This window comes from Tympanuchus pallidicinctus, unplaced genomic scaffold (assembly GCF_026119805.1).
Source record: "Tympanuchus pallidicinctus isolate F22 unplaced genomic scaffold, pur_lepc_1.0 scaffold1, whole genome shotgun sequence".
NCBI lineage: Eukaryota > Metazoa > Chordata > Aves > Galliformes > Phasianidae > Tympanuchus > Tympanuchus pallidicinctus.
Genome location: NW_026294618.1, coordinates 42,992,169 through 43,005,935, shown reverse-complemented (window position 1 = coordinate 43,005,935; position 13,767 = coordinate 42,992,169). Strand labels below are relative to the sequence as shown.

General features: G+C 39.7%; 1 protein-coding gene across 4 annotated transcripts in view; it reads right to left on the bottom strand.

Moving 5' to 3' along the window:
- Window positions 1-11,813, bottom strand: part of AFG1L (AFG1 like ATPase) — a 65,419-nt gene extending 53,606 nt beyond the window's left edge. The window contains exons 1-3 of one of the 4 annotated variants that reach the window (XM_052689543.1): window positions 11,677-11,813; window positions 8,114-8,173; window positions 4,852-5,078 (exon numbers count right to left, since the gene is read on the bottom strand). In XM_052689543.1, coding sequence (XP_052545503.1) covers window positions 4,852-5,078; window positions 8,114-8,173; window positions 11,677-11,776 — 387 coding nt within the window. In that variant the 5' untranslated portion in view covers window positions 11,777-11,813. Of the gene's footprint in view, window positions 1-4,851; window positions 5,079-5,203; window positions 5,259-8,113; window positions 8,174-11,676 lie in introns of those variants that run through there. The other 3 variants (XM_052689514.1, XM_052689524.1, XM_052689534.1) reach the window with 3 other exon arrangements.
- Window positions 11,814-13,767: the final 1,954 nt, after the last annotated feature.

Here is a 13,767-nt window from a genome sequence, read left to right as displayed (position 1 = left end):
GTAGGCAAGAACTCTCTGGTTGTGATCATCCAAGCAATTCTTTATTCATCGAGTAGTCCAGCCTTCAAATCTGTATTTCTCCAATTTAGGGATGAGGATGTGGTGTGGGACCATGTCAAAGGCCTTGTACAAGTCCAGGTAAACAACACCAGTTGCCCTTCCTTTGTCCACTAATGCCAGCACTCCGTCAGAGAAGGCCACCAGATTTGTCACACATTATCTGCCCTTGATGAAGCTACACCAGCTGTCTCAAATCACCTACTCATCTCACATATGTCTTAACAGTTTCCAAGATGATCTGCTCCATGATCTTCTCAGACACAGAAGTGAGGCTCACCCGCCTGTAGTTCCACTGGTCTTCCTTTCTTCCTTTCCTAAAAATGAGAGTGATGTTTCCCTGTTTCCAGTCACTGGAGACTTTGCCTGACAGCCATGACTTCTCAAGTATAATGGAGAGCGGCTTAGACAACCACATCAGCCAGTGCCTTCAGGACTGTGGGATGCACACCACCTGGCCCCACATACTTGTACACATACATTCTCATGAGCTGATCTCTGAACTTGCTCTGCTCTAACAAAGGGATTTTGTTCCCCCAACCCTCTCCTTGAAGTTCAGGGACATGTGAAGCATGAGAAGCCTGATAGCCAGTGAAGATGGAAACAAAGAACTCATCGAGTACCTCAGCCTTCCCCATGTCTGTTGAAGCCAGTTTTCCCCTCTTGTTTATCAGAGGGGGTACACTATCTTTTACCTGTTTCTTCTGACCTATGTACTCGTAGAATCCTTGTTATTTTTCACATCTCACCAAGTTACTTCCACCTGTGCCTCGGCTTTCCTTTTGGCTAAGATCAAGTGTACTGTATTGTAGCACGTAAAGCTACAATGTGAAAGGTCTTCACAAGAGGAGAGTCCAAAGGCTTATTTAAACTCTTCAACAGATGCAGACATGAAAAGCACATGGTATCACTGTCTACAACCCATATAGAGCCTGTTGTCTATGATTTTACAAACTATTCTGTTGTAACTGACTCTGGGGAAAACTTTTATTAAGGATGTTGATTACAACTTCACTGAAGCAAAACCTGTCCTGAAATAGAACTTAAACCACATTGTTTGGCTTAAGACTTTATTTTAAAAGGAACTACACCAATTGACAACTAACATCCTCAAAAGTACCAGAAGAGAAACAAGGACATTACTACTTCTCCATCACAAATTGTGATTTAATATATTTATGCAGACTAGAAGCCTTTACAGAATTACACAAAACTCACTGTTCTCTGCATTTCCCAGGGTTCTGATCTATGACACCACATAGCTTAATCTGGTTCCCAAACTTCTAAAGTCTTCCACACAGGTATCAAGCACTAGAAGAAAAACCTCTACACTATCACTTGTCACATTAACAAGTAATTCTACAGCTTCATCTCAGTGAAGATGACATTAGCTGCCAGTATCACAGAGCTTTAAACTTGAACTTTAGAAATTTTTAATTAAAAAGTGGAACTGAAACAATTAAAAGATTCCTTTAGAATTAGAGGAAGCCCACGTTCACACCCTAAAACAATGGTATTTGAATTTTTCCTTTTTGGAGAAAGTCAGTTAGGTGGCTTTATCATGATTAGCTCTGCTACAGGGATAAAGTAGCATCACAATCTCGTAATTAGAATAAGATTAGTATCACTTTGTTGTCTGCAGTAGATGTTTTCTTCACTATTCATGGTTCCCAATCAAAAAAATGGTAAACAACAAGCCCACATAGCAGTTATCTACAAAGTCATTGTAAGACACAACCACTATGATTCGGGGCACTCCAGTGAACAAGTCAGCTCTCTAAGTTATTCTCAAAGGGAGAGGTTTTAGAAAAGAATATCCAGATGTCCAAAGCAGTTAACCAGGAAAGATAGAATGCTAGCCTACTGATTCTCAGGTTAGACACCAAGATCAAAACCTTCGTCACATTTTTTCTACAGAATGAAAATGAATGAAAGTTTGGCTTTATGCCCAAAGGATTACATAGGAGCAAGCCAAATAACTGGTTTTCTCTTAAGCAATTTCGTCTTTTACAGTTCATGCTGTACAGTGTTGATAAAGAGCAACTTTATACATTAAGTACCCTTCAAATGTCAATCTATAGCCTGTTAGATTACGCTTATGGAAATAGTTTGTCTGTGCCAGGCCAGCAAAATAGGTTTAGGAATCCAGCCTGATCTCTTTACACTCACAGGAAAACAGATTATCTTATAGACGAGCCATAAGATTGCTCTGAATAACAAAGATAATAACTTTTGAATTTTTTTTCCAGAAAGGTCATCAAATCCAACATCCTGATTACTCCAGGGCTAACCAAAAGCTAACACATGTTATTGAAAGCATTATCCCAATGTCTCATGAACACAGAGAGGCACATGGCATCCGTAACAGAAGCCTGTCCCAGTGTTTGACCACTCTGACAGTAAATACATGTTTCCTAATGCCCTGAGACTTCCCTGGCACAGCTTTGTACCATCCCCATCCTGTCATTTGTACCAGGGAGCACAGCCCAGCACCTCTCTCTTCTCCTCCTCGGAGGGGAATACTCATTGCAGAAAGCAATGAGGTTGCCTCTCAGTCTTCTCCAGATGAGCCAACTCAACTGTTCTCAGCCTCTGCTCATAGGACACGTCTTCCAGCCATGCTGTGCTTCTCAAGACACTAACATCTTTTTTACACTGAGGGGCCCTGAACTGCACACAGTATTCAAGGTGAGACTACACCAATGCTAAATATAGTGAGAGAATCACTTCTTTTCACCAGCTGGCTAAGTAAAAAGGTTAGTATTGAGATTAACTAATCCACTAGTTGGAGGAGACAAAACTATTCTCCAAACAATTGGTGGACTCCAATTACCATAACTAAGTTAAACTTAGTTAATTTTAACTAACGTAATTTTAACTAAGTTAAAATTATAGAATGATTTAAGTTGGAAGGAAGCTCAGGAGACTGTATGGTCAAACTCCCTGCTCAAAGTTTTATTAACTTTTTTCAAAACAGAACTTCCAAAGACTCATTCCTTTCAAAGAATCATTTGAGTTGGAAAGTAACTTTAAAGGTCATCTAGTTCAACTCATCTTCGATGAACAGAAACATCTACAGCCAGATCAGGTTGCTCAGAGCCTGGCCCAGCCTGACCTTGAATGTCTCCGGGGACAAGGCAACCATCTCTATGATCAATCTTGCCTCAGCACTTGACTCAGAACACTCCCTGTTCTTCATCATTCTCATGTTTTTCTTTCCAAAGTTTCTGACTTCTGCTCCTTGGAAATTTCTCTCATTCAGTTTTCTTTCCACTGTACATCAACAACAAAAGAGCTCCTTCCTAGGTGTCTAGTCTGCTACCTTTTGTCAGAAGGCAGGAAGACATTTGTAGAATTCCCAGTCAAGCATGATTAGCAGATACATGACACACAGCTACAAGTACAAGTTTAAAACATTCAAGGCAAATGGAAGGCAGGCTGGTACATGAGTATTGAGACCCAGGGCTCTGTACCTCGCTATTTGAAACACATACTTTCATTTGCATAGTACTTGCTCTCTCTGCAATATTCTGTTTGCTGCTTTTTTTCATTCCTCAAAGCTAACACAATTTGCAAGAGCCTTGGAGGGGCAATTTGTGGTTTGGTACCTAAAAGGTAGAGGACAGCATGTCATTTACAGGTATTTGTGCCCTGAAGGTTTTGGCTCCTCTAATCTCATGCTAGCTCATGTAGGGTTATCACACAAACACAATACAGTACTGTGCCATGTAATTGAATAATTTGGGGTTGCAATGGCAAATTTACTAACTACATGCAGTCCAACAGCTAGTCATATCGTTCTATGCCCATGAGATGAAGTGCATTGTATAATAGATGCTGAGAGAGGTTGACAGACTTATTGAAGGGTCTATAGTTGATGACATAACTTCAGCTGTTACAGTCAATGTATTGCTATTGAAAAAATAAAAAGCAAAAGTAGTACAGTAGAGAGAAAGAAAAGGAAAAACTCTCAGTGACTGACTGGGAAAAAAAAAAAACAAACAGTAAAGCTGTTGATATGGGAGATGTCTCCCCAGTGCAAGAGGCCTGAAAAATGAAGATTATGATGATGGCAATGAGTATTTTTCTACGCTTTTTCCCTGTATGATACTTTTTTCCAAATGAGACTCACTCAAATTCCAAATTCTGTCCCCCATCCCCAGTTATGACTTCATGCTGAAATACACTGATCTGGTGCACAAGTTGCACATTCACTGGTCATTCCGCTTCTAAGCACATATATTACTGACTAATATTTATCTAGGATTTAAGAACTTGCATACCTTGCTGTGCACTATGTTTGGTTTTCAGGTACATAAACTAAAGTCTACAAAACAAGAGACATGGAAGGCAGAGGAAGATTAAACATTCTCACACCAGTTCTAGCCACTTCCCATGAGAACAACACTATCAGAATTTGCAGGTGCAAGGCCACAAGAGCAAGAGCATGAAAATAACAGCATGAGAACAAGATATGAAAAGTATGGCCACAGTAGCTCTGGAAAATACTGTGCCAAAAACTTCAGGGAAAAGTTCCTGAACTGAAACAGCAGGTCCTTAGAAGTCATTGCTATGTACTATACAACAGGTGTGAGCCTGATTTTTTATTAATGCTTTGAAAAGAAACCTCCAAAAATGCAATCGGGTTGCAGACCCAAATACAAAGAAAGATTTAGCTGTAAAGGCCCAGTGCAAAAATAAGACTAGGTTAATGATATACATTGATATATTTTTAAGCACATTCTTATGAGAAAATATAAATTCCAAAAATATATTTATCATCATCAACCTCACCTTTGAGAGAAAATTTTTTGAGCTGATCCTGTAGCCTTTAAGACTGTCGTGCAATTTTTGCAGGTGCTGCACAACTTTTCTTTGCTGTTCATCATTCTTCAGCTCTTCTTGCTTAATCAGAAAGTCATAATGTTCTAAAGGTCCATTGCAAACCAGTAAGGCTCTAGAATTAGCATCCGTAAGCGTACCAAGAACCACCTTTTCATCCTCTGCCTGAGTTGCATATGCTGTAAAATAGAAAACAGACTATTAATAGAGATGTTTCGAAAAGTCTTAAAATCGAAAATGTCTTAAAATCATAAACATAGAACATCATTAACAGTTCATGCAAAGACTGATATACATTACTTACCTAGACTGCTGCACAAGTGTGTTATGCCTTTGTTTTTCATTAATCCACGACTAACTACAAAATACATTCAGTAGTATGTTTTAACAGTTTTATTAATAAAAAGCACATACACACAGTGCTCAGTGGGGAAGCTGAACGAGCCGTTGGAAGTGTTGACATACCTGTTGCAGAGGTGGGGTAAAATAATTTAAAACCCCTGACAGACAGCATTTTTTTCCTGAACAGATGAATCGTTTAGAAAGAGGCATGCTGAAAGAAAGAATTTAAAAGATGGCAAACAGGAGACCAAAACAGGAGTTTTGTGTGTAAGCAAGTTTAAAGAGTGAAAGACCACAGTCAGCAGCACAGGAACTCTGAAACCCTGAAATACCCCAGTTCACTTTGCTGGCTTAATCTTCTACTTAGAGACAGGATCATGGCAAGGAATTCTGTTTAGATTAAGAAGAAAAAAGTCAGAATTGACAGGCACAAAATGAGATACAATACTATAATTAGGAATTAAAGAATATAAAGTCTTACAAAGAAGGCTTGTTAAATCATTAAGATCAGAAATCTAACAAAAGAATACACTGAGAAAATGTTTAATACCTTCTTTGTTTATGTTATCATTTGAAAGTAAGAACTATCACGAGTAACACAAGATGTATCAATGACAAAAGTTAATGAGAATGTTTAAGAATTCGAACATTGCTCGAGCTAATGAAAGCCATCCTCAAATGCTTAAGGTAAGCTCCTCAAACAACCCAACAGCCTCCAGCAGCTTGATTTGAGAACTACTGGATAGTAAGCAAGGTTCAGATAAAAAAAAAACTAGGAAAAAACCTAGAAAGGTTCTAACATTTAAGAAGACAAATCCCAAAATTCATAGATCAGTCAACACAGTTTTGAAGCCCACAAAAAATACTGGAATTAGTAGAAGCAGATCCTGAGTATTTATTTATTTATTTTAGAACGTGCTTAAGGTAAATCGTGATGAATGAGAGGCAACATCAACTCCTCAGGAACAGTGTGAGAGCAACAGTCTTCCCCACTGACCATGTAATACATTCGGTAGAAAGAGGAAAAACGTTCTAAATCGCAGCAACCATTCTGTCATCAGGTCACACAGTGTTGTCAGTATAAAGTAGGAAAGCTAGATGCAAGTGACATAACTTTTGAGCAAGTACAAAACAAACTAGAAAAAACTGTAGGTAATAAATAACTACTACAATTAAGCTACACGCATGTTTTCAACAGTTTCACAGAGGGCTCAGAAGCTCAATCTGGTGCAATTCAGAATTTCCATCCATGACCTGTGTAGGGTAAATAGAACTTCATAGAATGGGCTTGCAGGTAAGATCATCAGGAGGGGAGGCTGCACACTCCAGAATGCAAGGCAGAGTACACCAAATAGAATGTATTGCAACAAAGCATTGTTCTTTGGGGAATAGTTAGCTGAACTTTAGAGATGGACATTGACCATCTAAAAAGCAACTCCGCAGAAAACAATCAATCCAAGGCTATACTGGCAGTGAAACATCATCACAAAACTACTGAGGAGAGAGTAAAGAAAGAAGAAAGTACTCTGAGGTGCAGAATCATAGAATCACAGAACGTATGCTCATAGAAGTACAAAAAACATAAGCACTCATGAAACAACCCTGTTCTACTCAATAGCGACATGTTCCATCCTAGAATACACTTTGGTTTTCATATCACATTTCATAAAAGGTATGAACACAACAGAGCCTTGACAAATGTGTGATTTAGTATTTGTTATACCAAGGGTCACAAACCACAGAGAAGTTGTAACAGCGCTCAGAGAGGCACAAGAAAAGCGTGAAATTTTTAAAAATGGATATGGTTATAAAACAAAAGAGCTGAAAAGACCTCAGTTTCTCCAAAGCAAGGCAGCCAATATTTACAACTGTAGACAATAAGTATACCAAATTCTCCTGCCCCAAAGGAACTGAGTTACTGCTGCAAATTAAAAGTAATTAGCTCATCCCCAGAAAAAAAGATCACCTAGAGAGTTGAGTTCAACATCCGTTATTGCAAAAATTTCAATAACATCTTTACAGAAGGCTAAAGAAAATCATATAGCTTTCTCAGAGTCCTATCTAGAGATAAGACTGTAAATCTACTTAAGGCAGTGAAATGGGTTAACTGATGAAAAAAGAATTTTAAGAGCAATCTTGATGAAAATCTATCAATTATGGGATCTGAATTCAAATAGAAGGAGATAATGGGAAGAGAAACAGATAGATGATCTCTCAAAGTTCACCTTCATCTCATTTTTTCCAAATATTTACTCCTACATAAACTCAGCCTCAGTCATGTGGTTTGCACCTCCAAACTACTGTCTTCACAACACATACAGCTCAATGGCTCCGAAAGGTCTGATGTAAGGGTCCAGCCTTAACCTGCAAAGTCTGCATTCCCACTGCTTACCATGAGATTAGGAGAAAAAAAAATAAAAGCTGGTTTAGGGATAAGAAAGGGTTTGTGGCTCATTACCTTTCTGGCCTTGGACAAGGGATAGCAGCAGAGCTGCTCACATGCATGCCTTCTGTGTCAGATTACATGTACTCACAGCTGACCATAAGTGGAAATAAAGTGGGAATAAAACACTACGTCATCAACAGATGACAGGGATGAAGACTGCAAGTGATGACAGAGGGTGTTGTGGGACAAACTGCTCACTGTTCTCCTAAAATAATACTGAATGCCAAGATTTAAATATGGTGAGGGGTACCGGGAAACACACAGTAAATGGTAAGTGATAAATTCTAATGTGTCGCTGTAGAGCAAAGTCATAGACCCTAAAGAGAACATAAAGCATGTATGAGTTTTAAAGAGAAGTCAACAGAAGACAGCTACTCAAGTGATAAACTATACTGAGAGACAAACAAGTGAGTCTTCCATTCTCACCTGCCTTGTGGAGCAGACGGCAAAAATCATGCACACTACAGCTTCTAGAATAATCTATTCCTGTACAGATAAAGAAAATGAATTTTTAGAAATTTTAATACATAGCAGAGGAATACCAGACAGTTTCCTTATACAGTTTTGTATCAAGGACACTTAGAACAGAATTGCCTAATGTAAGTCAGCACATTAATGCTAGTCCTGCAGACTTCTCTATACTGCAAAAACCCTCTTCCTGTTTCACATCTTCATGTTATACTAAGTTACTTGCTTATATTAGTTTTCTTCTGAAACACTCCAGTGTCACAGAGAAAAAGCATTTTGTGTATCCACATAAGTGTACTGAAAAGCCCAATGTCAATTCATTACTCAGTTTTACATAAACCAGTGTAAAACTAGAGACATGAGCCATAATTTCCACTCCCAGAGTGCATGACAGTGTTGGATTTTATCATGTTTTGCCTAACATTCACTACGATTTAAGAATTGCCAGTAGGTTGCAATTTTCTACTGAATTCTTGTTCCTGAAACAGAAGCATTAGGGCTATCTCATTTCACTTCAAGCCACAAAATTAGGTGCTTGCATTTGCCTTTCTGCCTGCCTGTCCAAGCATCACAGACCTAGCTGCAACAAAAACCTACTGAGATACACAAACACAAACAAAAAGAAAAAAAAGAGGTGGGGGGGAGAGAGAGAGAGAGAGAAATCTTGGAGAAATAAGAGGGGGAAAAAAAACTCAAAGACAACAAAAACTTTTTAATGTAAAATAATGTAAATGCCAATCTGAAAGTATGAATTCCCTTCAAGTGAGTTACTTAAGAGTTACCTTCAGTAAACTAGCATTGATTTATCACTGCAAAGATAAGTGCTAGCATCAAAATCTAAAAATAAAAAGCATTCTTAACTTCAAAGACATTCTGCTCTGGAAAAGAGCAACAAATTAGAAACTTAATCAGTACATTGTCAACCTTCCCTTCTGCCGCTTAGAACTCATGTCTGGGATGACATTGGAAAAAGGCAAGCAAGTTTCAATGACAATGCTTCTGAGTGCAAAGCTCACAGCTGAGGCAGGCACTAGAGTTATTTACGTAAGAAGACAATCTGAAATGGAAGCTGGATTGTGGCCTGTCATAACCTGATCTTGACAGAAGCCAGGAGGTTGATAAGTCAGAAGGGTAACTGAGACAAACCATCACTCACCCTAGCAAACCTTTTTCTCCCTCTCTTAATTGTATGTAATCATATAATTTGAACCTACAAAATAACACGGGCTTCCCTGCCCATGTTTCATTTTTTCCATATTTGAAAATTCATAGATTAATAAATTCAAACTTATGGGGAGAAGATCTCGTGTTTAAAATGATTATTCATTACTGAGAAAGTGTTTTATTTCCACAGATTAATTCAAATTTGATCTGCAGAATCCTTTACAGAACAGAGCATCTTTAAAACGTCTGATTAGAACTTTCAGTGGAAAGAAATATTGAAAAAATCTAAAGAAAAAAGGAAAAAAATAAAAAAAGATACATAATATCCGGCTAAAGAAGCAAAGGTCAAAGAAATGGAACCTAGCTCCTTTTATTGCAAAAGGTAAATCAAGCTTCAGATAACAGCATTCACTTAATAGATTGTCAGCCATATACAGTACTTGTGTAAATGTGTATTATTAATTTTCAAAGTTAATCAAAGAGGAAACAAATCCTAAAAGGGATTTAAAATGCATTTAACCTTTGTTCTCTATGTATGCTTCAAATCACTCCACTATGAGAAGGATCACAAATACTCTTCCTGGAGATTAAGAACAACAGACCTTTTAAGTATTAGGAACACCAGTATTCACCTAATCACCTCTGAACTATGCCTGTGAATTGTGATTGACTACACATTCTGAGCAAAGTGCACTGCAAAGGCACAAGAGATGGGGAATCAACCACTTCCCATAATAACTTCCTCAAGTGGTTAATAGTTCTTTGCCTTCAAGACAGAAAATACTCCCAGCAGTTGAGAACTATACCTAGTTCTCAAACTCACCATGGGGACTACAAGTGCACCAAAGTCCACAGTCCAAAGATCACCCAGCTGCCATCAAGAAGCTAGAACAGCATTTGCTAAGCCAGTGCCAATGCAGGAAGCACATGCATTTCATTGCTACTTTGAAGACTTCATTCTGCCTTAAGAGCTTTTCACAAACACTAGAATTTGGAGGGTGACAGCAAGGTCACAGAAAGCAACTTTTACAAACTTTTCAGATCATAAAAGGCAAATTGCAAGTAAGATACAAGGTCTTAGACTGCCCATTCATCTTTGTTTCCTTGTATGAGAAGAAACTTAGATTGATCACTTAGACCTTATTTAGCCTTCCTACAGTCCATTGATTATATGAATATTCTTATATGAATATATATATATTCTGTGTGTAAACTTCTACAGAATATGAGTGTTACAGTAGAACTGATTTTTCCAAAGGTACCTGTGACATTACGAGGAAAATCATATTTCTTGTCCTATTTCCATGCACTGCCCATTTAATTACCTCAGCTAGAGGTGAAAGTAGGAATGACAGGAAAGTTTGTCAGGTAAACTGTTCACAGTTATTAATTCTGAAGCCATTCAAGGGTGTAAAGGTGCAGCAGGCAGATCATACAAAAAAAGAAAACACTGATTACAAGAACAGGATTATAAATTAATTCAGTGATCACTGCCCATCCCTGCAAAGCCAAAAAAAATACAGATAAAGTCACCAAATTTCCTCTGACTTAAAAAAAGAACACAAATGTAAAGATTTGAAGCAATATCACAATTAAATAAAAACACAACAATTGTACTAACTGTAACACTCATTTAGTCAGCACATCTTTTTTCAGTCTATTTGCCTTAGGATGTAAGCATTGTACAGCCACAGTACAACACGTGTATGTGAATGCTTATTTGTCTCCTATGACCCGCAGGATCACTGAGTCCACACTGGCTCTGGGCTCCACACAGGACCACCCAAAATCCAAGCCTTATGTCTGCACTGTTCCAACACCGCTGAACTCTGGCAGCTTGTGGCCGTGTTCACTGCTCTGGAAGAGCTCTTACTAAAGGGAAATGACCTCAGCTTCTAATCTAAGTTTCATGCTAGCAAAATCTGCTTTCCTATGAATTTATGTACTATGCTGACGTTATCAGGCTACGAGTGAAAGTTCAACTGCTGTGACAGATGAGAGGACCCTTCTGAGGAAGAGTTAACGAGACAAGCGAGTAGTCAGGCAGAGCCGCAGTCTAGGCTGGCCGAGAAGCCACAGGGCCTGCTGAGCCCGGCGCAGGTCCCGGGCCGGGCGGAGGTGCAGGCCGCAGAGAACGGGAAGACGCGGCAGATCCCCGCAAGGGCAGCCAGGCGTAGCGGCCACCTTCTCCCTCCGCACAGAGCCGGCACGGAACTCCGCCGGCAGCCTCGAGGCGGAGTCCGGCACTAGCGTGTCCCCTCTCCGGCGGCGCCGCGCCCGCCCGGCTCCCCCCTCCAGGGCACCGCGATCCAGGGCTCGCACTCCCTCGGGCACGGCGCGGGATCGGCGGCACTGACCTCTCGACAGGGCCCGTGCCGGCAGCAGACGGACAGCACGCCGCGCCGGTGCCCGCAGCAGGCAGCGCGCAGTAACCAAGGGCGACACGGGCGCCGCCATCTTCTCGGCGCGGCCTCCACGGCGGAGGGCGCGGGGCGAGCTGGGAAATGGAGTCCCGGGGTAAGGGCGCTGCAACTGGCGCCGGCTGCGGTGCCTCAGGAAAGCCGGGCGCTGGGCAAGGAGTGCCAGCGCTGCAGCCACCGGCTTCAGTTTGCCAGGTAACTTGACAGAAAGGCACAATGCAGTGAACAAACAGACAAGCGTAGACTCTAATAAAAGGGCACTGGCAGTCAGGAGCCAATAACCTACCGTTGACCTGCGGCTGGCTGCCTCTCTGTTCCTGTCACAAATGCACCCACGTGTGAGAATGTGGACTCAGCAGATGTTGCTCACAGTAAAAGCATGAAAGAAATGCATGAATTGATTTTTGGCTTTTCAATATCAGAATTCCTATAACGTACTCTAGAGTTAAATTTCTGTGCAACACGAGCAAGTGAACAAGTCATTATCATAGAACACTATTCAACAGGGCTTCTTACATAAGAAGGGAGCAAAATATCACATCAAGGCACTGTAGAACTGATTGCAAACATGATCTACAGAAGTAGATTCTACTGAACAGTATTACTAATGTTTTTAAAATAAAATTTATGATCTTGGAAATATTGATGATACTTGAAGTTATTTTCTAGCACGTTGGAGCTGCTGTCCGTGGAGGCATCCAAGGAACATGTGGCACTGAGAGACATGGTTACTGGGCGCAGTGGGGATGCGCTGACAGTTGGACTAGATGATCTTACTATTCTTTTCCAACCTTAATGATTAATCAGTAATTCTATGGTCAATTGTTTTAAAATATGCAGTTGCACCAGGCACATCGTCAACACTACATATCTAAATTAAGTGGTGAACTAAAATGCAATCTATCATATCTCAAAAGAGCTGTTCTCAGTGCATTTTCTTTCCTCTTCCTTCTATTGAGAACTTATTGGTTTTGACTCATTCTAGCTATCAACACCTGTGCCCATTTAGGAATGAATTTCAGTACAAATCATAGTGAAGTGAATAGGCGTTTCAAAGATGCATCACAATTGTTGCAATATTTTTAGAATCTCAAACAAGGAAACAAACAACTTCAGTAAAAGTGATTTAAATAACAAATATCCTTATAAACAGCTTATCTCCTTGAGAACAAAGCATAAACAAGGCAACGAGAGCCGTTCTTTTTCTTCCATTATTAACTGAGATCACAATACGATTGGGTGAAATGTCAAGAATAATTGGAGAAAATGACAGCATAATCTTCAGCAAAAACATCTGATTTATTTAAATTGGCACTGTTTTTTTGTCTTAACAGATTCTCTGCTTGACCTTGTTATGCAAGACAGTATAGAAAAACTTCCCATTTGGGTTTGTTCTGTTATTCTCTACCTAAGTGAAAAAACTTTTTACAGTGCTTCTGTACATAGCAAACTCTGAAATGCCATGATATGTGCCACTGTACTGAACACCCTGGGAGCTGAATCTGCATTTGGCAAAGTCACATTTTGTTGTTAACCTAAAATAACAAGAATTGGATAATCTGTAGATCGTCATGGTTAATGCCTTGTAACAGATACAGATCCATTCTATAGGACGTTCGTACACTTCATTTGCTGTATTCATCTCTTTTCATGCCTCCAGAGAAATAAAGTTATAAGGATGATGGAATTAGATTGATGCTTGCTTAACTTAGTACCATTATTAGTTTGCAAGCTAAATGAAATAATAAGTGGTCTTAAATAGGAATACAAACAGGGGCATAATAAAACCCCTCTGAAGACCCCACTATCCTATGGAGATACAAAATTCACTCCTCTGGAAAATCGAGTGTGTTGAACCCACAAGGATGTTTGTGTCTAAAGACCTTTGGATCTTTTTCAAACCTCCTCTGAGTTCCTTCAGGAGGGCAGGAAGGCTCCAGGATGCTTCTATCATGGAAAACATGTCTGGCTCCAATACATACATGTACTTTTGACATAAGAGAAGTCATTCACCCTACTGTAGGAAAA